Source organism: Callithrix jacchus, chromosome 12 (assembly GCF_049354715.1).
Source record: "Callithrix jacchus isolate 240 chromosome 12, calJac240_pri, whole genome shotgun sequence".
Classification (NCBI taxonomy): domain Eukaryota; kingdom Metazoa; phylum Chordata; class Mammalia; order Primates; family Cebidae; genus Callithrix; species Callithrix jacchus.
In genome coordinates, this window is record NC_133513.1 from 35,502,248 (window position 1) to 35,528,254 (window position 26,007).

Consider the following 26,007-nt stretch of genomic DNA (forward strand, 5'->3'; position numbering starts at 1 on the left):
TAGCAAAGCAGGAGGCAAGGAAGGGGGAGGCAGTGGGAAGGATTGAACAGAGAGGAGGAAGTGTGAAATACTCATCTGGAAAAATGGAAATAGACCAGGATTAATCTGGCATGGTCCTGTTTTCCTCCAGCCATGTTTAGTTGTATGGTTGTGGCATGGAATAGATGGAGAGCCGGGTTTATCCAAGGCTTCCATCTTACCAAGCAGATAGGCAGTAACAGGGAGGTGGGTGCATTGAGGTGTTCAAGAGACTAATGAGAATGATTGGCCATGAAGTTTAAGCTGGCTCACTAGAGAGGGAAAAGTAATTAAGGAAGGAATAAACAGTGAACAAGTAGTAAGATGTGGATTGGGGGTGCTGGTAAGTCTGCAGGAGTTTTGTTTCAGGGCAGTGTACGGAGTAACCTGAATAGCTAGGAGGTGGTGGTCAGAGTGGGATACTGTGGGGGTTGCAGTCTTTGGACCTTATAAGGTCTAAGGTCTGATCATGGAGGGAGGGGGAAGCTGAGGTAGGGCAGAGGACAAGAGTGGGCTTCATGAAACCAAAAGGATGTCAGAATGATTATCTACCAGGAATCTGAAATCTCCAAGAAGTAGGAGGCCTAGTGTGAAGAAGTTACAACATCCTAGGCTCTTCACGGATAAGGGAAGTTTGCACCATGTGGGTAGCCTCCCTAGTCCAACACACAGTATATAGTGTATGCAGAGTGAATACCTTGGGGTTTTGAGAACAAGACCCCCTAGGGGTCTTGGTGACAGGAGTGGCCTGGTTTTTTTGGTGTAGAATTGAGCCTTGAGTACACCGGTGAGATCATTTTAAAAAGAAACCCACCAAGATTACAGGAAGATGCATCCTCTGACAATGTATGCTTTGTAGGTATTCCAAGTAGCTGGGCTGGAGGTCAGACTCCAAGGCATTTCCTCAGGTAGGAATGGACAGAGACCTGGGAAGGCAAAGCTGTGCAGGAAGAAAACAGCCACATGGTACATTCCCCAGGGGAAGCCCCATTCCAAGGAGTATGGAAGGCAAGGCAGTTTAGGCTGGGTCAGTTTGTCCCCGTCCTCAGAGTCTGCTGGTCCTGGCAAAAGAGGGCCTTATTGCACTTAGGGGGACTCAAGATGGCGCTGTGAGAACAACCCAGGATTGGAGCCCGCGTTGAATTCGCAAACGGTGAGTCAGTGCTGCATTTCCAGACTGATCTTTGTTGCCCACAGAACGGAGAAACTCCCAAGTATAAAAAGACACGGGACGCCAGGCAGTAGGTCTGCCTGGCGAAGCCGGCAGCCGGGGCGGCGGCGGCCGGCCCTACCCAGCAATCCCCACAGGGCGCGCTTGTCCGGGTGCCTTGTTGAACCGGCAACCTGAGACTTGAGAGGGCTGGACTTGAGACTGAACGAGACTTGCACAGTAGCCCAGCCCAGGGGATTGCAGGGACAGATCGCTTGGGATACCCAGTGGGACGAACAAAACCGCGATTTCAAACTATCCCGGGCAGACGGTCCGAGACGCTCTGTGGGGGAGGGGCGTCCACCACTACGGAGGCAACCTGCCCCAACTGATATACACGCCCACTGCTGAGGCAGCCAGCCGTTGCCGAGGCAACCCGCCCCAACTGAGATACACGCCCACTGCTGTCGCAGCCAGCCGTTGCCGAGGCAACCCGTCCCTACTGAGATACACGCCCACTGCTGACGCAGCCTGCCGTTGCTGAGGCAACACGCTACAACGAAGAGACTCCGCCGCAGGGCGTGGCGGAGACCACAGCAGAGCCGGCAGGAACAGCGCGAATCACACAACAGCAGGGCGGAGCCTCGGCAGCCAAACAGTGGCTAGTCTGCCTTTGAGCTGGGCAGGACACCTGATCGGACATCCAAAAATAAAGCCCAAACCCCTCAACACAGAGCATTTGAGAAAAAAAAAAGGGTTGTTTAATGAGCTGTGTTGCAGCAGAATCAAACATAGCAGCCTAACAGCCCTGAATAAACAACAGAGTGCACAGCTCAGCAATTAAACCCCTATAAAGTACAAACTGTCTCCTCAAGCAGCTCCCTAACCCCTCTATATCCAAAAGACTGTCATTAGGCAGGCATCATCCTGGGACAAAGAGAGCAGAAAAAGAAACTGGTAGCTTCCCTCGCTGTGCCACGGCTACTAGAGGTGCACCCCAGACAAGCAGGGTCTGGAGCGGACCTCAACAGTCATACAGCGAAGGGGCTAGACTGGTAGAAGAAAAACCAAGCAACAGAAATACTTCATCATCAACATTCTGGGTGTCCACTCAGAGACCCAAACGAAAAGTCAGCAACTACGCAGACGACCAGCGGACAAATCCACAAAGATGGGAAGAAACCAGCGCAAAAAGGAGGAAAACACCCAAAACCAGAACACATCGCCTCCTAGAAAGGACCAAAACTCCTCACCAGCAAGGGAACAAAGCTGGACGGAGAATGACTGTGACGAGATGACGGAATTAGACTTCAGAAGATGGATAATGAGAAACTTTTGTGAGCTAAAAGATCATGTATTAAATCAATGCAAAGAAACTAAGAACCTTGAAAAAAGATTCGAGGAAATGATAACAAGAATGGATACCTTAGAGAGGAATATGAATGAATTAAAGGAGCTGAAAAACACAATACGAGAACTTCGCGAAGCAAACGCAAGTTTCAATAGCCGAATTGACCAAGCAGAAGAAAGAATATCTGAAGTCGAAGACCAACTCAATGAAATAAAACGAGAAACCAAGATCAGAGAAAAAAGCGCAAAAAGGAATGAACAAAGTCTCCAAGAAATGTGGGACTATGTGAAAAGACCTAACCTACGTTTGATAGGTGTACCAGAAGGGGACGAAGAGAATGAATCCCAGCTGGAAAATACTCTTCAGGACATCATCCAGGAAAATTTCCCCCACCTAGCAAGACAAGCCAACACTCAATTGCAGGAAATACAGAGAACACCACAAAGATATTCTGCAAGAAGAGCAACCCCAAGGCACATAATCGTCAGATTCAACAGGGTTGAAATAAAGGAGAGAATACTAAGGGCAGCCAGAGAGAAAGGTCGGGTCACCCACAAAGGGAAGCCCATCAGATTCACAGCAGATCTCTCGGCAGAAACACTACAAGCCAGAAGAGAGTGGGGGCCAATATTCAACATTCTTAAAGAAAAGAACTTTCAACCCAGAATTTCATATCCAGCCAAACTGAGCTTCAGAAGTGAAGGAAGAATAAAATCCTTTGCGAACAAGCAAGTACTCAGAGATTTTGTCACCACCAGGCCTGCTTTACAAGAGCTCCTAAAAAAGGCACTACACATAGAAAGGATCAATCAGTACCAGCCATTCCAAAATCACACTAAATGCTAAAGAGCATCAACATAATGAAGAATCTACAACAACTAACAGGCAAAACAGCCACTTAGAATCAAAATGGCAGTATCAAATTCACACATAACAATATTAACCCTAAATGTAAATGGACTAAATGCACCAATCAAAAGACACAGACTGGCAAATTGGATAAAAAGCCAAAACCCATCAGTGTGCTGTATCCAGGAAACCCATCTCACATGCAAGGATACACAAAGGCTCAAAATAAAAGGATGGAGGAAGATTTACCAAGCTAATGGAAAGCAAAAAAAAGCAGGAGTTGCAATTCTCATCTCTGATAAAATAGACTTTAAAGCAACAAAGATCAAAAGAGACAAAGAAGGCCATTACATAATGGTAAAAGGATCGATACAACAAGAAGAGCTAACGATCCTAAACATATATGGACCCAACACAGGAGCACCCAGATACATAAGGCAAGTTCTTAATGACTTACAGAAGGACTTAGACTCCCACACAATAATAGTGGGAGACTTTAACACTCCACTGTCAATACTAGACAGATCAACCAGACAGAAAATCAACAAGGATATCCAGGGCTTGAACTCAGACCTGGAGCAAGCAAACCTGGTGGACATTTACAGAACTCTCCACCCCAAATCCACAGAATACACATTCTTCTCAGCACCACATCACACCTACTCTAAAATTGACCACATAATTGGAAGTAAAGCACTGCTCAACAAATGCAAAACAACTGAAATCATAACAAACAGCCTCTCAGACCATAGTGCAATCAAGTTAGAACTCAGAATTCAGAAACCGACCCAGAACCGCACAGCTTCATGGAAACTGAACAACTGGCTCTTGAATGTTGACTGGGTAAACAACGAAATAAAGGCAGAAATAAAGAAGTTCTTCGAAACCAATGAGAATGAAGACACAACGTGCCAGAACCTCTGGGACACATTTAAAGCAGTCTCTAGAGGAAAGTATATAGCAATAAGTGCCCATATGAGGAGAATGGAGAGATCCAAAATTGACACCCTATCGTCTAAATTGAAAGAGCTAGAGGAGCAAGATCAAAAGAACTCAAAACCCAGCAGAAGACAAGAAATTACTAAGATCAGAGCTGAGCTGAAGGAGATTGAGACACGAAAAACCCTTCAAAAAATCAATAAATCCAAGAGCTGGTTTTTTGAAAAGATCAACAAAATAGACAGACCACTAGCCAGATTGATTAAAAATAAAAGAGAGAACAACCAAATAGATGCAATAAAAAATGATAAAGGGGAAATCACCACAGATTCCACAGAAATTCAAACCATCATCAGAGAATATTACAAACAACTCTATGCACATAAACTAGTAAACCTGGAAGAAATGGATAAATTCCTGGACTCCTGTGTCCTCCCAAGCCTAAACCAGGAGGAAGCTGAAACTATGAATAGACCAATAACAAGGTCTGAAGTTGAGGCAGCAATTAAGAGCCTACCTCACAAAAAAAGCCCAGGTCCAGATGGGTTCACAGCCGAATTCTACCAGACACACAAGGAGGAGCTGGTACCATTCCTTCTAAAACTATTTCAAACAATCCAAAAAGAGGGAATCCTTCCCAAATCATTTTATGAGACCAACATCATCCTGATACCAAAACCCGGCAGAGACCCAACGAGAAAAGAAAACTTCAGGCCAATATCCATGATGAACATAGATGCAAAAATCTTCAATAAAATATTGGCAAGGCGATTGCAACAGCAAATCAGAAAACTTATTCATCATGATCAAGTAGGATTCATCCCAGGGATGCAAGGCTGGTTCAACATACGCAAGTCTATCAACGTAATTCACCACATAAACAGAACCAAAAACAAAAACCACGTGATTATCTCAATTGACGCAGAGAAGGCATTTGACAAAATTCAACAGCCCTTTATGCTAAAAACCCTCAATAAACTCGGTATCGATGGAACGTATCTCAAAGTAATAAAAGCTATTTATGACAAACCAACAGCCAATATCATACTGAATGGGCAAAAACTGGAAGCATTCCCTTTGAAATCTGGTACTAGACAAGGATGCCCTCTCTCACCACTCCTATTCAATATAGTACTGGAAGTTCTAGCCAGAGCAATCAGGCAAGAAAAAGAAATAAAGGGTATTCAAATAGGAAAGGTGAAAGCCAAATTGTCTCTATTTGCAGACGACATGATAGTATACCTAGAAGACCCCATCGCCTCAGCCCAAAAACTCCTGAAACTGATAAACAACTTCAGCAAAGTCTCAGGATATAAAATCAATGTGCAAAAATCACAAGCATTCGTCTACACCAATAACAGACTTAAAGAAAGCCAAATCAAGAGCGAACTGCCATTCGCAATTGCTACAAAAAGAATAAAATACCTTGGAATACAACTCACAAGGAACGTAAGGGACCTCTTCAAGGAGAACTACAAACCACTGCTCAACGAAATCAGAGAGGACACAAACAGATGGAGAAACATTCCATGTTCATGGTTAGGAAGAATTAATATCGTGAAAATGGCTATACTGCCCAAAGTAATTTACAGAATCAACGCTATCCCCATCAAGCTACCATTGACTTTCTTCACAGAACTGGAAAAAACCACCATGAACTTCATATGGAACCAAAAGAGAGCCCGCATAGCCAAGTCAATTCTAAGCAAAAAGAACACAGCGGGGGGCATCACACTACCGGATTTCAAACTATACTACAAGGCTACAGTAATCAAAACAGCATGGTACTGGTACCAAAACAGAGATATAGACCAATGGAACAAAACAGAGGCACCGGAGTCAACACAACATACATACAACTATACAATCTTTGATAAACCTGACAAAAACAAGCAATGGGGCAAGGATTCCATGTTTAACAAATGGTGTTGGGAAAACTGGCTAGCCATGTGCAGAAAGCAGAAACTGGACCCCTTCCTGACACCTTACACTAAAATTAACTCCAGATGGATTAAAGACTTAAACATAAGACCTGGCACCATAAAAACCCTAGAAGGAAATCTAGGCAAAACTATCCAGGACATAGGAGTAGGCAAGGACTTCATGAACAAAACACCAAGAGCATTGGCAACAAAAGCCAAAATAGACAAATGGGACCTAATGAAACTCCACAGCTTCTGCACGGCAAAAGAAACAGTCACTAGAGTGGATCGGCAACCAACAGAATGGGAAAAAATTTTCGCAGTTTACCCATCTGACAAAGGGCTGATATCCAGAATTTACAAACAACTCAAGCAGATTTACAGGAAAAAAACAAACAAGCCCATTCAAAAGTGGGCAAAGGATATGAACAGATACTTTTCGAAAGAAGACATATATGAGGCCAACAATCATATGAAAAAATGCTCGTCACTGGTCATCAGAGAGATGCAAATCAAAACCACATTGAGATACCATCTCACGCCAGTTAGAATGGCGATCACTAAAAAATCTGGAGACAACAGATGCTGGAGAGGATGTGGAGAAAATGGAACACTTTTACACTGTTGGTGGGAGTGTAAATTAGTTCAACCATTGTGGAAGACAGTGTGGCGATTCCTCAAGGCCTTAGAAATAGAAATTCCATTTGACCCAGCAATCCCATTACTGGGTATATATCCAAAAGACTATAAATCGTTCTACTATAAGGACACATGTACACGAATGTTCATTGCAGCACTGTTTACAATAGCAAAGACCTGGAATCAACCCAAATGCCCATTGATAATAGACTGGATTGGAAAAATGTGGCACATATACACCATGGAATATTATGCAGCAATCAGAAATGATGAGTTCGTGTCGTTTGTAGGGACATGGATGAATCTGGAAAACATCATCCTCAGCAAACTGACACAAGAACAAAAAATGAAACACCGCATATTCTCACTCATAGGTGGGTGATGAAAAATGAGAACACATGGACACAGAAAGGGGAGTACTAAACACTGGGGTCTATTGGGGGGAAAAGGGGAGGGCCAGTGGGAGGGGGAGGTGGGGAGGGATAGCCTGGGGAGAAATGCCAAATGTGGGTGAAGGGGAGAAGAAAAGCAAAGCACACTGCCATGTGTGTACCTACGCAACTGTCTTGCATGCTCTGCTCATGTACCCCAAAACCTATAATCCAATAAAAAATTAAAAAAAAAAAAAAAAAAAGAGGGCCTTATTTTATTTATTGTTCTTTGAAATAGTGTCTCGCTCCCCCTCCCAGGCTGGAGTGCAGTGGCTCAATCTCAGCTCACTTGCAACCCCCACCTCCAGGGCTCAAGCGATTCTCCCGCCTCAGCCCCCAGAGTAGCTGGGACTACAGGCGCCAGCCAAGACTCCGGCTAATTTCCCCCTCCCCCCGCGCCCGTCAACCGCGAGAAGGCTGGTCTTGAACTCCCAGGCTCAAGCGATCCTCCCGCCTCGGTCTCCCGAAGTGCTGGGATTACAGGGGTGAGCCACCGCGCCCGGCCAAAAGAGGGCTTTAGGGTACCCCGGAACGCGAGATGTCCCTCATCTGTCATCTTTAATGAGGAGGAAGTGGACTCCCAATCGAGCAATAGTCCATTCCTCCCAGGCACGGTGACCCCGGGGCGGACAGGGCCAAATGTGTCTCCTTCCGGCTTTTGTAACACACCAAGTAACCGGCGCCAGGTCTCACAGCCGCCCTGGCCTTCCGGGAGGACTCCGGCGAGCGTGGTGCACGCTGCTGGGGAGTCCCACCGCGGGAGTTGAGGCCGCGGATTCCGAGGGCGGGAGGGGCGGAATGAGAAGGGACGCGGATCTTTCGGACCGCACTGCGTGGACAGCGCCTGCACGTACACTCAGCTGTTCACGGCTCGTTCTTCCGGCTCTCCACTGAAAGTCGTCCCCCGGCCGGTTTCATTTTATTGCCTTCTTGTTTCCCTCCGGCGAGTCAGCGCGATGGTGAATTTCCGTTTCCGGTGGCTTCCATGCGGAGTTGAGTTGCGATTGACATCCGATTCAGTGCCTGGCTGTGGTAGGTGGCGGTAAGGTCCCTGGGTCTTGGACACTGGGAGGCTCGCCAGTCGTGCGGGTGGGAAGGTCGTTCCCCGGTCCTCCGCGTTATCTTTGCTCCGGAGAATCGGCTTATTTCGCATCTGTGGGAGGTGTGCCGGGATGGTTCGAAGAGTGACGGGACGGTGAGGGAAGGTAGCACAGAGAGACATCGTTTCCTGGAGATGGGATCCTGGCAGGCGACTTAGACCTGAGCCGGATCTGTTGACCCCAAATTGTGCTTTTCCCACCAAGAAGAAAGACATGGAGAGAAAAATATTACAAGTTCGGAACTAAAATATAGTAGAGAAGAAACAATCTCTGAAATCACACAGCTGTTAAGTTTCAAAGATCTCCTAGTGCCCAGCTCTCCTAACCTCCCACCAGCGTTCCTTGAATTTCTGTTGATTTGTAAAGACTTAATGGGCCCGGCGGGGTGGCTTACGCCAGTAATCCCAGTGAAAGGCCGGGATGTGCGGATCGCTAGGTCAACAGATCGAGACCATCCTGGCCAACTTAGTGAAACCCGTCTCCACTAAAAATGCAAAAAAAAAATTAGCTGGGCGTGGTGGCGCCTAACTGTAGTCCCAGCTACTCCGGAGGCGGAGGCTGGAAAACCTCTTGAACCCGGGAGGCATAGGTTGCAGTTAGCTGAGATGGCGCCACTGCACTCCAGCCTGGTGACAGAGCGAGACTCTTGTCTAAAAAAAAAAAAACTCTTTTTCCACACTGGTGTATGTGCCTGTGGGAAGCCTACTCACCTCCATACTCCAGTGCAGCCTTCCAATGTATCCCTCATTGCATGGCGTGGAAGATACTACTTTGGATTTCCCTCTGCAAGTCAGATCATAGCTGTACCCATTTACTGGCACAGTGCCTAGCACATCATAGACAGACACAAATATTTATTAAACGAAATTAATACAGCACCTTAATTGAACGAAATGGCACCCTGCCCCACCTTTTTAAAAACAAGCTGTCAGATTTTGTGTATCCTGATTTCTTAAAAGCTCACTAATTCAGTGATTACCAATTTATTGGCCACATATTGCCAGGTAGCTCAGAAATCACTGGAAGGGTCTCTGTAAGTCCATGGAGTCTCCAGGTATCATCTAGAACCAGTCATTTCTCACACATACAGATAACTTCTATTTTTCAAATGTATGTAGATGAGTTGTAATTTAGAAGTTTTACAGAGTCAACAAGTACTAAAAGTAATACTGCGGTCATATTGGAGGTTCATAAAAACGTTTTTAGGCCTGGCGCAGTGGCTCACACCTGTAATCTGAGGCCGAGGCGGGTGGATCACCTGAGGTCAGGAGTTCAAAACCAGCCTGGCCAACATGGTGAAACCCCGTCTCTACTAAAAATGCAAAATTAGCGGGGTGTGGTGGTGCATGCCTGTAATCCCAGCTACTTGGGAGGCTGAGGCAGGAGAATCGCTTTGAACCTGGGAGATGGAGGTTGCAGCGAGCCAAGATTTTGCCACTGCATTCCATCCTGGGCGACAAGAACAAAACTCTGCCTCAAGAAAAAAAAAAGTTTTTACATTTTTTATTGAAATTTAAGTTTTACTTTAAGTTAGGAAATCACTTCATTAGTCCCGTTGATATCTAAGTCTGTGCTGTCCAGTATGGTAGCCACATGTGACCACTTATAGAGTGGAATCAATTAAAAATTCATTTTTTCATTTTCCCTAAGTACATTTTAAGTAACCACATGTGGTGAATGGCTAAATGGCTGAAAAGTAGAGATATAGAATATTTCCATCCTTGCAGAAATAAATACTGTTGATATGGACACTTAAGATGATTAAAAAGTAACAACATAAAATGTAACCTTAGCAGAGGTGACTCATCTAATTTATAGCGTAACAGAAATGAAATTGGGGATGGTTAAGCAGTTTCTACCCTTGTTCAGTGAAGAAATACACTATTTCTTCATAAAGAAATAAATGAAATTTACTGTTTTTTCCCTGGGTATTGCCTGGATTGTAAAATGCTTCTCCCACATCCTTACCCCAACCTTCTTCCTTGTAGGTTAGAATTACTTGTTATTGGTAAATAGTCGCTATGGAGGCTAAGGACCAGAAGAAACACAGAAAGAAAAACAGTGGGCCCAAAGCTGAAAAGAAAAAGAAGCGGCATCTGCAGGATCTCCAGCTAGGAGACGAAGAAGATGCCCGGAAGAGAAATCCCAAAGCTTTTGCAGTTCAGTCTGCCGTGCGGATGGCTCGATCCTTTCACAGGTATGTTTGGCTACAGTCTGGTGGTTCTTCTGTTGATGCTTTTAAATAATAGGAGCCTCTCACAGGTGACATTTGGATTCACAAATCTAGTCCAGCTCCAGAGGACATGGAGATGCATGCTGTGTGGCTTTCACTAAAACATGAGAAACCTTTCCCATAGAAGCTGCCTTGCCTTCAGCATCTGCATGCTGTTTGGTGTTTCTTGCCCAAGATAAAAGAATTCATAGAATTTGTTTGTTTCTAAAGTTTAAACTGTTTCTGTGATGATAAATGTGCTATTTCCCTCTGGATATGTTTACATAGTTGTAATATAAAATACAAAAATTATGGTATTTAATACTAACATAGCTTTGTTTAGTGAGTCCTTGTGATATGCCTAGCAATGTACTATAAACATTTTTCAACTAAATGTTTCCAACAGCCTTACCAGAGTAAGGCTGCCCTCATTTTGGGGTAAGAAAACTGAGGTCAAGAAAACAAGTTACCTCCAATCATATAACCAGTAAATAGGAGAGCCAAATTTAACTCTAGAGCTTCTGCTCTCATCTGTTATGATGGCACTGCCTCGGTAGTTACCTTTTACTATTAAAATCACTCATAAAACCCAGTCAGATTTAAGGAGCGTTTTAATTTTCAACTCTATATACTATTGAAATCATCTTCTTACATGTTATTGAATAGCAATTATTTGGATGGGGCCAGAAATTAATAAGCCAATAATTAACAAGTTAATATATTTGTATATTGTCTGTTGTACTCTCTAAAATACTAAAGTACTCTCTGTAAGTATACTAAAAAAAAAGCCTACTTATAAGATTGATACCTTTTACTCTCTTTTGAAAATGAGTTTACTATTTTTGGTTTTCATGAATAGGACTCAGGATTTGAAGACAAAAAAGCATCATATTCCAGTGGTTGATCGAACTCCACTAGAGCCCCCACCAATAGTGGTGGTGGTGATGGGGCCTCCAAAAGTTGGAAAGAGCACTTTGATACAATGCCTCATTCGGAACTTCACCCGGCAGAAGTTGACGGAGATCAGAGGCCCGGTGACGATCGTGTCAGGTAGGAGATGCTGCCACAGACACAGTTGGCGTGGCTGTTGTCATCTGAGGGACATGGATGTGTTTGTTGTTTTCTTGACTGGAACATATTAAAGATTGTCATATCATGTTAACCTCTCTTATGCTTTTACTAAGTTGGCTATAGCTTCAGAAAAGGGTAAGTTCTCCGAGATAAGGATGTGATACATGCCTTATCATGAATGCCCTATGGCTTTGCCAGGTATGTTCCTTGGAAGGGCCTAGGAGGCCTGGTCACCTCACAAACACATTATTTAACAGATAGCACACACTTCCTATGTGCCAGGCACATATGCTTGCCCCTATGAAGTCACATACTTGTGGAAATGAGTTTTCTCTTTTTCCTATGATAATTTGTCTGCTTTGGGAGATGGTAACCTTTCCAAGTTTGAGGGAAAATGAAACAACCTTCCAGTGGTAGAATGGCAATGTACAGTCTGAAATCTTTTGTTATTGCAATAATATAGTTGGATTGAGGCCTTTCTTTATCTTTGGAGCATCCATATTTTCTTTTTTTTGAGACGGAGTCTTATTCTGTGGCACAGACTGGAGTGCAGTGGGGTGATTACAGCTCACTGCAGCCTCAACCTCCTAGGCTCAAGCAATCCCCCACCTTAGCCTTCTGAGTAGTGTATGCCACTATGCCTGGCTAATATTTCTGTTTGTATTTTTTTTTTTTTTTTTCTTCTTTCCCTGTAGAGATGGGGTTTCCCCATGTGACCCAGGCTGGTCTCAAAACTCCTGGGCTCCAGGGATCTGCCTGCATTGGCCTCCCAAGGTTTTGGGACTAAAGGCGTGAACCACTGTGTCCAACCCATATTTTCTTGACCATTTTCTTTTTATCTTAATTTAGAAATAATTATTGTTATGAATATTCTGTTGCATTATGTTTGAGGATGTTTTTAGCTATAATGGGAATACGGGAAGTTTTGATAGAAGCGAAGACATTGGCCTGCAGCTGAACAGCAGGATCATGGTTATCATGAAGGCTGTCCAGTCAGGATTTTCTCTGTGTGAGCACTTTTATTCATTTGGGTAGACTTCTGATATTATTTCAGTTTAGGACACAGAAAGAAAAACAAGATGAAATTTATTTTGTGTTACCAGTTTTTGCCTATAAAAATGAACTTCTAGTATACTCCTGTAAACATATATGGTGTTTTACTGGCTACAGTTAAAACATGAGAATTAGAGTTGATGCTTAGAGTTTTTTCAGAGTCTTTTTAAAGTAAACTTTTTATCTTTTCACTTATAGGTAAAAAGCGCAGACTCACCATTATTGAATGTGGATGTGACATTAACATGATGATTGATCTGGCTAAAGTAGCAGATCTGGTAAGTCAGCAGGGGCAGCCTGGGGTGCTGATGGAGATTTACAGCTTATGTACACACACACACACACACACACACACACACACACACATATACACACACACATATATATATACATACATGTATATACATAAACACACACGCAAGTTAATGAGTTGTATAATGAATGTATGTATATGTGTGCGTATGTGTGTATATACATATATATATACACACATATACATACGTTCAAATATATCGTAGTCAGTACTGTTTCTTCCTGGACCCTTCCTGGCACTGTGCTAACTGCTTTCTACAAATTTAGCTTACATAAACCCTTGATACACCCTTGAGATGAGTAGGTATTACCTGTTGTTTCCATAAGATGAAATAGAGCCTCCCAGCAGTTAAGTAATGTGTGAAGGTGGGACCCTTGTTCCCAATGGTTCTAGAGCCTTCCTCCTTAATGGTAATGATAAGTAAGTATATGAATTGCCCTCAAGAAGTAGTCAGAGTTTATCAATAGAAAATATAGACAGTACTCAGTGTATGGAAAACGTACACACACTTGCATTTATGGAAATGGTAAGGTTCACTATTTTCTGATATTCTATTAACTGTTTTTTAAATTAGCAAAAATAAAATACAAATTAGTAAAAAAGAAAACATACTGATTAGGAAGTGTGGGCTGACAGATACCTTGGTTTTTTCATTTTTATTTAGTTTTTTCTGGACAGCTGTTTGGTGACAGAGAACTACAGATTTTATACTTTGGCCCAGGAAACTCCTAAATGACGAAGTAAAAAGTAATACAGATTTTAAAGATGTGTCATCGTAATGTCAGGAAGCTAAATGACATTCAAATTTTGAACATGTAATGCTGCTGTTAATAAAAATGTGTTGTTATTAATGTAGTGTAGGCTTACTAAATCTTGTGTACTTGAAATGATTGGGATAGTTGAAAGAAGTCATTTGTTTCTCTTATTTAAAATTCAGTAAGTTTCTAATTTTGAAGACATACATATTAAGAGATGCCATTACATTTTTATTTTTAATTATTATGAATACATAATAGTTGTACATATTTATGGGGCACATGTGGTATTTTGATAGAAGTATACAATGTGTGATGATCAAATCAGGGTAATTAGGATATCTATCACCTCAAACATTGATCATTTCTTTGTATTAGGAACATTTCGATTTCATTCTTTTAGTTATTCTAAATTAAAATTATAGCCACCCTATCGTGCTGTTGGACACTAGAGTTTATTTTATTGAAGTGTATGTTTTTACCTGTTAACCTTTCCCTCTTTGTCCCTCCCTCCCTGCCACCCGTCCCAGCCTCTTAACCATCATTGAGAGAGATGCCTACTATGTAAATCTTTTTAAGATTTTCAAAAGGAACACACACAGGGTAAAGTACTCTAACTGTATTGCAGGGTACACACAATGCACATTTTCTTTTCCCTGCTCTAACTGCTGGTCCCTCAGATCCCTGCAGAGCAGTATCCTTCCAGATGCATATAAACACACACGCCACCCTTTAAAAACACAAATGGTAGCTTATTTGACACACTGTTCTGTCCTTTGCTTTTTTCTTGTAATATATCTCAGAGGTATGTAATCAGTAAGTATTGTAGTTCTGCCTCCTATGGATGCACCATAATTTACTTAGCCTAGCTTATGTTGCTTGCTCTGCTATGGGTTGTTAAAGCCTCCTGAGTATGCAGAGGCACACACTATATGTAAATTTAGGTGCGTACGTGTGTGTGGATTAAGGGAGTAACACTGGCTAAGATGACAAAGATTGGCAGCTGAGGTACTGTTTGCCCCCTGTTCTTCCTGACCCTACTACAACCAGCTGCTTGCCCCTTGGCACTCTGTGGCATCAGATGTGGTGTGAAGATACTCCACCTATCCTTTGAGCTGGTCCAGTGTTGCTGGAGGGCTCTGCTCGCTGCCTCAGTCTGCAGTGGCAGCTGTGCTTTCTCACAAGCCCAGCTTCATATATTCTGTGGTTTCAGATTTTTAATGTTCTCAGTTTAATCAAAGATGGGCATTTCTTTTTCCATTTTTTTGTTATTTTTAGTTATCTAAGGAAAGATAAGAACAGAAATGTCTTTAATATTAAAACCGGAAGTTTCCAGGAATTGATTCTGAAATTATTTTGCATCTTTGAAGTGTCTTAAATTTAAAAAATTGGTCTTACCTGCTTAAATTTTCTTATAGACTACCAGTCATCATAATCGTACTGTTTTTTGACTTAATTCAAAAAAAAAATTCTGAGCAATTGAGTTATACAAATCAACATATAAGATAAAGGTTTCCACTGCATACTTCCCAGCAAAAAACAGATTTTTTTTTCCTATGAGGAGATTAAGACATTTAATATTTCATTGATTATCCTTTTCTTCCCATTCTTTGGGTGTCAAGAGACCTGTTATTTGGCTTAAAAATACCTTACAGAAAACTTTACTTCTTTAAATTAGGATTTCTTAGGTAAGGTCCAGGTTAGCCCCAGCCTTTTCTGAGTACTACTCATACATTAAAATTCTTAAAATGAAAGTTTGTATCCTAGTGGCCATTGTCTTATGGTTGCCTTTTAGAGCAAGTCAGAGGGTGGTTGTTTCTCACTAATAGGGTGATGCCTATTAGTCATTTGATTTAGTCTGGATTGGGACTTTTCTATCAAGGGCCAGAAAGTAAATATTTTTGGCTTTGTGGATCATGTATCTCTTGCAGCTACTTAGCTCTGCAGCTGTAGTGCACAGGCAGCCATACACAATATGTAAATGAATTACGTGGCTGTGTCCTAATTAAAGTTTAGTTACAAAAACAGGAGTTGCGCTGGATTTGGCCCATGGGCCAGTTGCCAACCCCTAGTGTAGGTGGTCTGTTTGGTAGTTTCTTTAAGAAATGATGTGTTCTGCTTTTAGGTACTGATGCTTATAGATGCCAGCTTTGGATTTGAAATGGAAACGTTTGAGTTTCTAAACATCTGTCAAGTACACGGCTTTCCTAAAATTATGGGAGTTCTCACCCACCTCGACTCCTTCAAGCATAATAAGCAACTGAAGAAGACAAAGAAGCGATTAAAACACAGGTTCTGGACAGAAGTTTACCCGGTAGGAAGAGAAATAATTGTTGGATACTAACAGTATAATCCTTTAAAAATAGACTGAAGAGACCAGGTGCAGTGGCTCACATCTGTAATAACAGCACTTTGGGAGGCAGAGGCAGGTGATTACTTGAGGCCAGGAGTTTCGAGCTCAGGGCAACATGGCCAAACCTATCTCTCATAAAAATGCAAAAGTTAGCTGGCGTGGTGGCATGCGCCTGCAATTCCAGCTTCTTGTGAGGCTGAGACATGAGAATTGCTTGAACCTGGGAGGCAGAGGGTGCAGTGAGCTGAGATCATGCCATTGCACTCCAGCCTGGGTGATAGAATGAGATTCCATCTAAAAAAAAAAAAACTGAACAGACATCAGTAAACATCTCTATGGCATTCACCTCCCGAATTTCCTTTGTGTGTGTGTGTTCATAGTCTCTGGAAGATTTCCCTCAAGAGACTGCTTATTCTGAGCCTCTTGGTGTATCTCACTGGTCTCTTGTACCTGCTGCACCAGGCAGTGTCTGGCTGTTTTGGGATCGGGACTTTAAATAGAGGATATCAGGAGTTTCTCACAGTTACAGGACCAGGCACTGCCCCTTCCTTTGCATACTGCTCTGGTTCATTGGCCACAGAACCGTTTCTGTGTTCAGAGGCCTGACCTCCTTCTCCTCACCATTCTTAGACACTTCTGCTTGGCTGCAGAGCAGTCTGCCTCTGTGGGGTTCTAATAAGTCCTGAAAGAAGCCAGCAAGGCTCTGGAAGCCTCAGGACAGTGGTTTGCTGGAAGTCTCCCTTCTTACAATTGCTTCTTGTTTAGAGTTTTTATTTTGTGGCAGTATTAATGAGAATTTAATTGAAATTTAAGTTTTAATTTTCCTTTAATGTTTAGGGTGCAAAGCTGTTCTACCTTTCTGGAATGGTGCATGGAGAATATCAAAACCAAGAAATCCACAATCTGGGCCGTTTTATTACAGTTATGAAGTTTAGGCCTCTCACATGGCAAACTTCTCACCCTTATATCCTAGCAGACAGGTAAAAAGTGGTGGTGAACTTTTTCTTCCTGGGCCATATATTTCAACGTTAAAAAGGCTATAAAAAGAAAAGAACAGTGATAGGATTTACTTTGTGCCTATTTAAATAGTGGGGGTAGAAGTGTAGTTGATGGAAAATGTCTACTTATTGCGCCAAGATGCTGTACCTTTGGGAGTAAATTAATTATGAGATGTTAAGGAAAATGGGAGGGCTTGGAAGCATTTAAGTCTACAGGATGTGGCCCCATCCTATGTTCAGCCTCAGTTTTCAGTGATGCTGCCTTGTGCCCGTGTGCTTGAGTTCTGCGTGTGTGCCTTCAGTTTCCTTCCTTTGTGCTCTTCCTCATGTAGCTTTCTCAACCTGGAATACCCTTTTCCACCTGCCAGAATCCACATCACAGTAAAAATCCCAGAGTACAGGCTCACCCTCTTCCAGAAAGGGATTTTCTGAATATATTCTCCACTCTTCTCTAACCCCAGGTGGACGTCATCTCCCTGTCTGGTTTCTTATGGAATGAATGTCATTTTCATCCTAGAGACACAGTTGTGTGTTTGTCCCTTTTCCTCTGGTGGATGGTGAACACTGCTTCCTTATTTCTGTATTTTCTAGTTTTCTAAACAACATGCTTAGTGGACAAGAGTGTGATGAGTCACTGACACATGAAAGGAGGGATAGGAAGTTCTGGCATTCATTTGTACTATATGGCTGAGTTTATTTTTCTAGGATGGAAGATCTGACAAACCCAGAGGATATCCGAACAAACATCAAATGTGACCGGAAGGTGTCACTTTATGGTTATTTAAGAGGAACGCACTTGAAAAATAAAAGCCAGATTCACATGCCAGGTATTGTCTTGTTGTTAGAACATGCTAGAATTACACATAAGATTCTCAAGATTGCTTCATTTCTCAGGAAAACTGAAAAATGACCAAACAAGGGAAGACGGCCTTGCTGGAGGTTTTAAACCCAGCTATGTGTAGGCCTGGAATGGTGTTATCGAATCCCCTCCTCTCTGACTTCTTCTCTTGTAGTGAGAGGGGCACTATTCCAGTGTGGTACAATGCCCTTCTTTAGTGTCGTGGTTTAAGCCCTCAGACTGTGGATCACTTTTACCCCGACAGCGAACAGTAGGTACTGACTGACTTCTTGTCAGCTGAAGCTGGCTTTTTAAAAAGGTCCTGTCTTCTAGGCATAGGAGATTTCACCGTGAGTGACGTTAGTTTCCTCCCAGACCCTTGTGCTCTACCTGAACAACAGAAGAAGCGCTGTTTAAATGAGAAGGAGAAGCTGGTTTATGCACCTCTTTCTGGAGTTGGGGGTGTGCTGTATGACAAAGATGCTGTCTATGTTGACCTTGGTGGCAGCCACGGTTTTCAGGCATTGGTGAGACAAGTCATTTTTCTGAACTCTGATTCTTCTTTCCTAATCTATTTTTTAATCACAAAAGTAATGTACTCAGCTTTTATTTAGTGAAGACTTTTCTCTTGTACTGATAATGAAGGTCCAAATGCATATTGTAAATATATAGAATAAAAAGAAAACGTTTTTTCATTATATCAAGAAGAGTTCTGTCCTCTATGCCTCCTTGATCCATGGCCCCAGTGCGGGCACTGCTGCCAGTGTGGCACCTGCACGGCCCATCCTCGTTTCTACAAAATCAATGTGCTTTCCAACTCTCATTCGTCTTTTTCTTTTTCTCATTCACACTGGTCTTTTCTGTATTTTAAAGTGGGTTTCAAATATTTATTTCTTAGTTCTGAAGATGAATTGTATTGGGTTAAAATCAGGGTTATATTAAAATGTTAGAAAAGCTAGCATTGTGGTTATAGCATTGGAACTGAGGTTTTTTAGATAGGTGTTTAGGTTTTTATACTCCCTGAACTTTGGAAAAGTTTAATGGAAATGGGGATCCATTTCAGGCTTTGTTGTAAAGATTTTCTTGTCTGCTTTTGAGGCATTAAGAAAGGTTCTCAGGAAATGTGTGTAAGGTAATTCTGAGAAACTGAGTGAAACCAGTGTCTCTCCAGGATCTTTATACTTTCCTCATGTCCCCTTTCTTGGTGGTCTTGACAGGACGAGGTGGGGTCCACCCATGAGCTGGTCCAGAGTCTCATCTCCACCCATTCCACCATTGATGCCAAGATGGCTTCAAGTCGAGTGATGCTGTTTTCTGATTCCAAGGCACTTGGGTCAGAGGATATAGATAATCAAGGGTAAGTCTGCTTTTTTTTTATTTTTAATAAAAGGATATATTACAGATGATGCGGAGTTCTGCCATCAGAACACATTTTGGTGGGATTAATTCCAGGTTGTTTTGTTTTTCTTTGTGTGTGCATGTGTCTCTGAGGGCTCTTCACATACCTGACATTACAAGGGAGTATTTTCTTGATGTAAAATACAGGATGCATTTTTCAACAGACCTTAAATATTCCTCAAATGCCACACCATCTTCCATAGGTTGCTTTTTGTTTTTAAGAGACCTGAGGCCACTGGGCTTTCTCTTGGTGGCCAAAACACTAGAGCAGAGTCAGGGAGTTTGGCGGCCCAGAAGCCATGTGCCTTGTCTCTGAAAGTTTTGTTTAGATTATGTTGTATTATCTCCTGTGGGTAGGTTTCCACTCATGTGTGGCTTATGTAGATTATTTTTCAGTCTAGGTTGGGAATTTGTGTGCCTTTATACATAGTGGATGTTTGTAAAACATTGGTTTTGTTGTATTGATTTATGACTCCCAGTAAAATTTATCTGAAAACTTGTTGCAATGTGCATAAACTACCTAGCACAATGCCTGACAGATACGAAGTGTTCGCCGAAAGATTACTCATTCATAATGAGCGTTATTAGCTATTTTCATTTTTGTGTATCCTTCTAGTTATCCTTGTCTATAAGAATACTGCCTTCTAATATAGTTACAGTTAAAATACATAGTTTTATTTCTATATTCCGAGCATTTCCTTTTTCTATACAGTCTTTACATAGTCATCATTTTGTTATTATTGGTGTATTCTTTTTGTTTGTTTGTTTGTTTTTGAGATAAGGTCTCACTTTGTCTCCCAGGCTGCAGTGCAGTAGCATGATCTTGGCTCACTGCAACCTTGAACTCCCAGGTCCAAGTGATCCTCCTGCTTCAGTCCCCCAAGTAGTTGGGACTACAGGAGCACAGGAGCCTTCAGCCTGTCTCCTGTGTCCTTTCAGCCACTCCCAGCTAATTTTTTTATTGTTTTCTAGAGAAGAGGTCTCACTATGTTGCCCAGGTTGGTCTAGAACTCCTGAGCTCAAGCTGTCCTCCTGCATTGGCCTCTCAAAGTCCTGGGATTACAGATGTGGGCCACTGTGCCTGGCCTATTATTGCTGTATTCTAACTTACCCATCTGTTATGGTATGATTTTTAGTTTTTTCTAATTTATGTTTTCATAATTTTATATATCATGCTACGTTAAACAGCTTCATACAGTTTTCTTTCATTCCATGATTTTAGCCTCCTGATGATTCTTCTCTGTCAGTTGTGGCACTGGTGACTTAAAATGGATTTTCTTCCTCTGTCACTCCTGCTACATTTGTTAGCTGGCATTTTTAACAAGCACGTTTCACTTCTCTCCTTTATTTCGGTATCACTGCTGACTAATGCACTTGGGTTTTATTCCATGGGTTATTCTCCGTCACTATCATTCTTTTGGATGACTGTGCTGTCCCAGATTCGGCAGTGGGAATCTTCATCCTGTCTCCTATGTCCCGTCAACTGTCTCTGTTAGTCTTTGAGCGTTTCTTACTTTCTGACAGAAAAAGAGGATCCAGGCTCATTTTGCCCTCTTTCTGCTTTGCGCCCAGACTCTGCCATTTATCTTAAGAATCATGTGTTTTAGCTTAGAAATTAATCAGCTTTCCAAAAGATCTACCAAACACTAACTTCCCTTTAGAGCAAATCTTTTCTAAAATTAGACCTTTTTTTTATTTTTTAAAAGAGGGTTATTCCTTTATTCTCTCTGTAAGTTCTTTTGAAGTGTGGTATTAGGGAACCACACCTGAGTTTGCTTATTAACTCTTACAATGTTTATCACATCATTTTTTTCTTATATCATCTTAAACAATTTCTTGACATTTTCTATTTCTTTGTATTTTCATCGACTATATTACCATTTCTAGATTAACTGATTAAGGTACGATTTGAATTATTTTGCATTTCCTTGGTAATAATATAGGCTGTTGATGCCAAAGGAGGAAAAACAAATGGACTTGAAAACTGGTCGAATGCGTCGGAAAGCCGTTTTTGGTGATGAAGATGGATCTGGAGATAGTGACGATGAAGAAGGTGATGAAATGTCTGAAGATGACGGGTTGGAAAACGGCTCGAGTGATGAGGAAGCAGTAGAGGAGGAAAATGCTGAGGTGACTGATGAGTGTATGACTGCTAAGGGCGTCAAACGACGGAAACTTGAGGAGTTGGAAGAAGACAGTGAAGCAGATTTGCCAGCATTTGCTGACAGTGATGATGACCTTGAGAGGAGCTCAGCAGAAGAAGGGGAAGCGGAGGAAGCTGATGAAAGCAGTGAGGAAGAGGACTGCTCTGCAGGAGAGAAGGGCATTTCAGGATCAAAGGCTGTCAGAGAAGGTAGTAAAGCAGAGCTGTCACCAGCTAATCACCAGCGTGACCGTGTGAATCTGGAGAAGTCTTTGCTGATGAAGAAAGCAGCCCTCACCACTTCCGATTCTGGGCATTGCACAGCTGAAGAGGTGTTTGCGTCTGAAGATGAATCTGAAGAAAGCTCCTCACTCAGTGCAGAGGAAGAGGACTCAGAAAATCAAGAAGCTCTTAGGAAAAAGCTTTTGAAGCCTTCTCAGGTGGGCAGTGGTCAGAAACTGGGGTCAAGGAACTTAATTGATGAGACCAGTGATATAGAAGATTTACTCAAAGAGGAAGAAGATTACAAGGAAGAAAGGAATGATCCCACAGAAACCTCAGGTAAGCTTCAATTTAGTTGGTTGCTACTATGAACTTGACTCTCAAAATCGTACCCAAAGGAATGTCTACATTTGGGGGTCTTTTGATTTTAAGATTTTGTTAACTGTTGAGATGCTGCATTGTGGATGGTCTTGAGGGAGGGGAGACACATAAACAAGCCTCATTGGATATTGATGTTGGTCGTTTCAGGTGCCCTCAAGTGGAAGGAAGACCTTTCCAGAAAGGCAGCTGAGGCCTTTCTGAGGCAGCAGCAAGCAGCTCCAAACCTCCGAAAGCTTATTTATGGGACAGGTAAAGAATTCTGGTTCAGAGCTGGAAACATTTCAGTTTCTCTGATTATTTTCTGAAAAGGAAATGAGGGAATTGGTTGGAGGATTGGCCTGGTATTGTTGACATCCATCATTGCTGGCCATCACATTTCCTATTTGGCAGATGTCTTTAATCATCAGCTTATGAGGACCACACATTGGTCTTGTGAAGTACACTTAAGGGCTTGCTGTAAAACTTGATGCAAATATTGTCTATTGCATTATGTGATGTCCTCTTTTTAAAAGTCCTTCATGAGAAATTTTTTGTAGAATTTAGTGCCAGAAAAATATTTCTGCCCATACAAATATTTATTTGTTCCTTTCTGAAAATGAGAAACCCGTATAATACATTTTGTTCTTCCTTTTGCCCTTGTCCTCTGATTTTATACTTTATTAAACTTAACTGTATGTTCTTTGTGGTAGAATTAATATAAAAATAAATCTATAGTGGTGACCTTCATATTGTGCCTGGTTACTGCACGATGAGATCAAGGCCACATGGTGAGACATTTGGGCTCAGCACACTGAAATGGGAGGGTTGTTGTGTACTGATTTTCATTCAGGTTTTGTCTGGGTATACTCTCAGTGATGAGAGGCTCAAAACTCTTTAGAGCTCCTCTTTAGTGATCTACAGCTCTGCTTTTAAATGTCCCTTCCCTTCCTCGACCCCTTGACCGCTTAGCTGCTGCCATGCAGGAGCGCAGGAGCCCCCACGCATATAGAGCGATAGCTTCCTGGCCTCTCTTCACTCTCTTCACTGAGAGGGCTGATATGCCCTCTCAGTGCCTGACTCATATGTGGCCATGATCATACCCACCACAGAGACCCTCGGTTCCTGAGTTCAAAGACTCATGGTCTAACTAGTTAAAAACGATGAGTCCTCTAGGGCTGTAGTTTTTATTCTCGCTTTTCTGCCATGGTCTTCTCTTTAGTGACAGAAGATAATGAAGAAGAAGATGATACCCAAGAAGAGCTTGGAGGTTTATTTCGTGTCACCCAGCCTGACAGAGGGTGTAAGCACAAGGCCGACTCTTTGGACTGCTCCAGATTTCCTGTGGAAGCACCCCATGACTGGGATTTAGAGGAGGTAAGGGGGTGGTACGTTTGATTTATTGGAGAATTATTCTAGAATAAGATTGTCTGATGTCAATATTGCCTACCTGTTATTGGCTTCCTTTTTTTTATAGGATGACAGGTCATCTAGATATTGTAGTGGGCACTTCATCCATCCTAAGCAATAACAGGTTCTGAGTTTAGTTAGACCATGTGCACAGCCCACGGAGGACAGGTCAGTTTCCAGTGTGGACAGTAGTGTAAATCTTCATTTTGAAGCATCACACATAAGTTTTCATACATCTGATGTATTTTGCATCTCATCACTAGGATATACGTAGCATCCCTGAGTTAACATTTATAGTTTCTGCTATTTGTAAGCATACAGAAATCTGTGATACCTGTAAATGTTCTTCCTGTAGCTCACCACTTTGTAGTCACACTGAAACTTGCCACAGCTTACCCTCCTCTTACTCTTAGATCTTTTCTTTCTCTGTCTCTTTTTTTTTTTTTTTTTTGGAGACACAGTCTTGGTCTGCAGTCCTGGGTGGAGTATAGTGGCATGAGTATATGGTCCAATGCAGCCTCGACCTCATGGGCTCAAGGGATCTTCCCATCCTAGCCTCTGGAATAGCTGAGATTGTAGGCATGAGCCACCAGGCCGGGATTTGCATTTTTTGTAGAGACAGTGTTTCACCATGTTGAACTAGAGTCTCAAATTCTGGGCTCAAGTGATCTTCCTGTCTTGGCCTCCCAAAGTGCTGGGAATACAGGAGAGAGCCATTGCGCCAGTCCCTTTCTTTATATTCTCTTTTGGAATGTTCTGATCTTCCAAAGGCTACCTTTTTTTCTGTAAATTCAGTTTGGCTTAGATGACACTACTCACAGAGGCCCAGTTGCTCTCATCTTGTCTATTATAATTTGCCAGGTAATAATGTATTTTATGAGATTTTATTGAACCATTTTTGATGGTGAAATTTACTACATCTATAGAAAACCACATAAAAACCAATTGTTTAACTAAATGGGTTGCCAGAAGGTGAATACCCCTGTATTCAGCACTCAGGCTGCGAAATCAAGCTTTGCTGCTTGATTGCAACACCAACCAGGGTCCCCTTTCTCCCTGTAGAAGGAAGTGTGGTCCAGTCTCTTATGGTGACTCTTTCCTTTTCTTCCTGGTTTCCTCCTCCATGCTTCCATAAGCATCATAGTTTATTTTTACCTGATTTTCATGACTTTTTCAGTCTATCTTTTAAATTTTTTAGTCAACAATCTTCCTTTTCATTTCTTTTTTTGGTTACATTTTATTTAAAAAACCAAGTCTTTGGTCTGTAGAGTTTCTTGTATTCTGGATTTTGTGGATTGCTTTTCATCCCTCTGCAGTTTCTCAGGCCCTCCTATATTCCCTGTGACTGGGTAGGGAGCAAAACTGATAGAACTTCTGTGATGAGCAGAATGTGTATCTGAGTTGGGGGTTGTAGCTACTCAGCTGCTAGTGAGACTGGAGAACTAAATTTTAAATTTTATTTAATCTTGGTTAAAATTACTTTAAATAGCCATGTGGTTCTAGTTACCCGACGGACAAAACATCTAGCAGTTGGATAGGATTTTAATTTGATTTTTATTTTTCAGCAAAACTGCTTTCCAAGTGGTGGTGTTTTCTGATTAGGAGGCGCATAAAGACCAGTTGTGTGTTTTTAATGATGTTAAATGTTATCAGTTGTTGATGCTCAATGCCTAGAACCATTAACTTCTTAAGAACATAGAGTGGTCATGTTCTATTCATCATTTCTCTTTATTTATTAGCTGTAATACTTCTTTAAAAAGAAACGTTTCCTATTTTACTATTTGGTTATCCACTTCCAAATATATAGGGTAAATGCTTGATTTTTTAAATCAGTTTTTGGAGTGATTCTCCAAAGGATACTTGTTTGTAAATATTATTGTGATGTCATGGATATAAATGTAGTTGATGTGCCTTGTGCTGGTGCACCTGTTATCCTTATTAAAGCTCCTCTTTATCCCACCTTCGGCCTGTGGCAGTCTCTGCACGCCAGCTCCTGAGTCCTTATGTGATGATCGTAGTCATCCTTAATCAATTCTTGCTCTCTGATGTGAGAGAGCAGTTGGAATCACCCATAAAAGTTCTGATGTCTTTTAGTAGAAAATGGTATTTCAACATGACAGCCTAGGCATGGGAATGCTTACTGCCGTGAGTTGGTCATTACTTCTAGGGCTTCTCAGTGACCTGAAGCAGGTGAGTTCATATAGATAATTCCAGTTCAAACTCAGGACGGCATCTTATTCATGCTTCTACTAGACAATTCCCTGGTTGAATCAGAAGATGATGAAATTAGAGAATCTCATAATTACTCATTTGTTTTATTCTATTATTACACACAAAACAGTGTCAGGATAATATGATTACTGAAAACAATTAAAGTTTTTTTTCCCTCATATACTCTTTCATTTCTCTTTTCAAAAGTGACTGTGCCATTTTTCTTACCCACTGGCACTGTATGTGGGTTCCAATTTCATCACTTCTTCACCAC

At 41.9% G+C, this 26,007-nt stretch overlaps 1 protein-coding gene across 4 annotated transcripts in view; it reads left to right on the forward strand.

Moving 5' to 3' along the window:
* The first annotated feature begins 8,277 nt into the window (after positions 1-8,277).
* LOC128929188 (ribosome biogenesis protein BMS1 homolog) overlaps positions 8,278-26,007 on the forward strand; it is a 34,819-nt gene continuing 17,089 nt past the window's right edge. For 2 of the 4 annotated variants that reach the window (XM_078343940.1, XM_078343942.1), the window contains exons 1-12: positions 8,278-8,341; positions 10,388-10,596; positions 11,471-11,661; positions 12,934-13,013; positions 15,929-16,117; positions 16,994-17,136; positions 17,860-17,981; positions 18,326-18,519; positions 19,210-19,349; positions 21,334-22,094; positions 22,284-22,385; positions 23,335-23,489. In XM_078343940.1, coding sequence (XP_078200066.1) covers positions 10,421-10,596; positions 11,471-11,661; positions 12,934-13,013; positions 15,929-16,117; positions 16,994-17,136; positions 17,860-17,981; positions 18,326-18,519; positions 19,210-19,349; positions 21,334-22,094; positions 22,284-22,385; positions 23,335-23,489 — 2,253 coding nt within the window. In that variant the 5' untranslated portion in view covers positions 8,278-8,341; positions 10,388-10,420. The remainder of the gene's footprint in view (positions 8,342-10,387; positions 10,597-11,470; positions 11,662-12,933; positions 13,014-15,928; positions 16,118-16,993; positions 17,137-17,859; positions 17,982-18,325; positions 18,520-19,209; positions 19,350-21,333; positions 22,095-22,283; positions 22,386-23,334; positions 23,490-26,007) is intronic. The other 2 variants (XM_078343939.1, XM_078343941.1) reach the window with 1 other exon arrangement.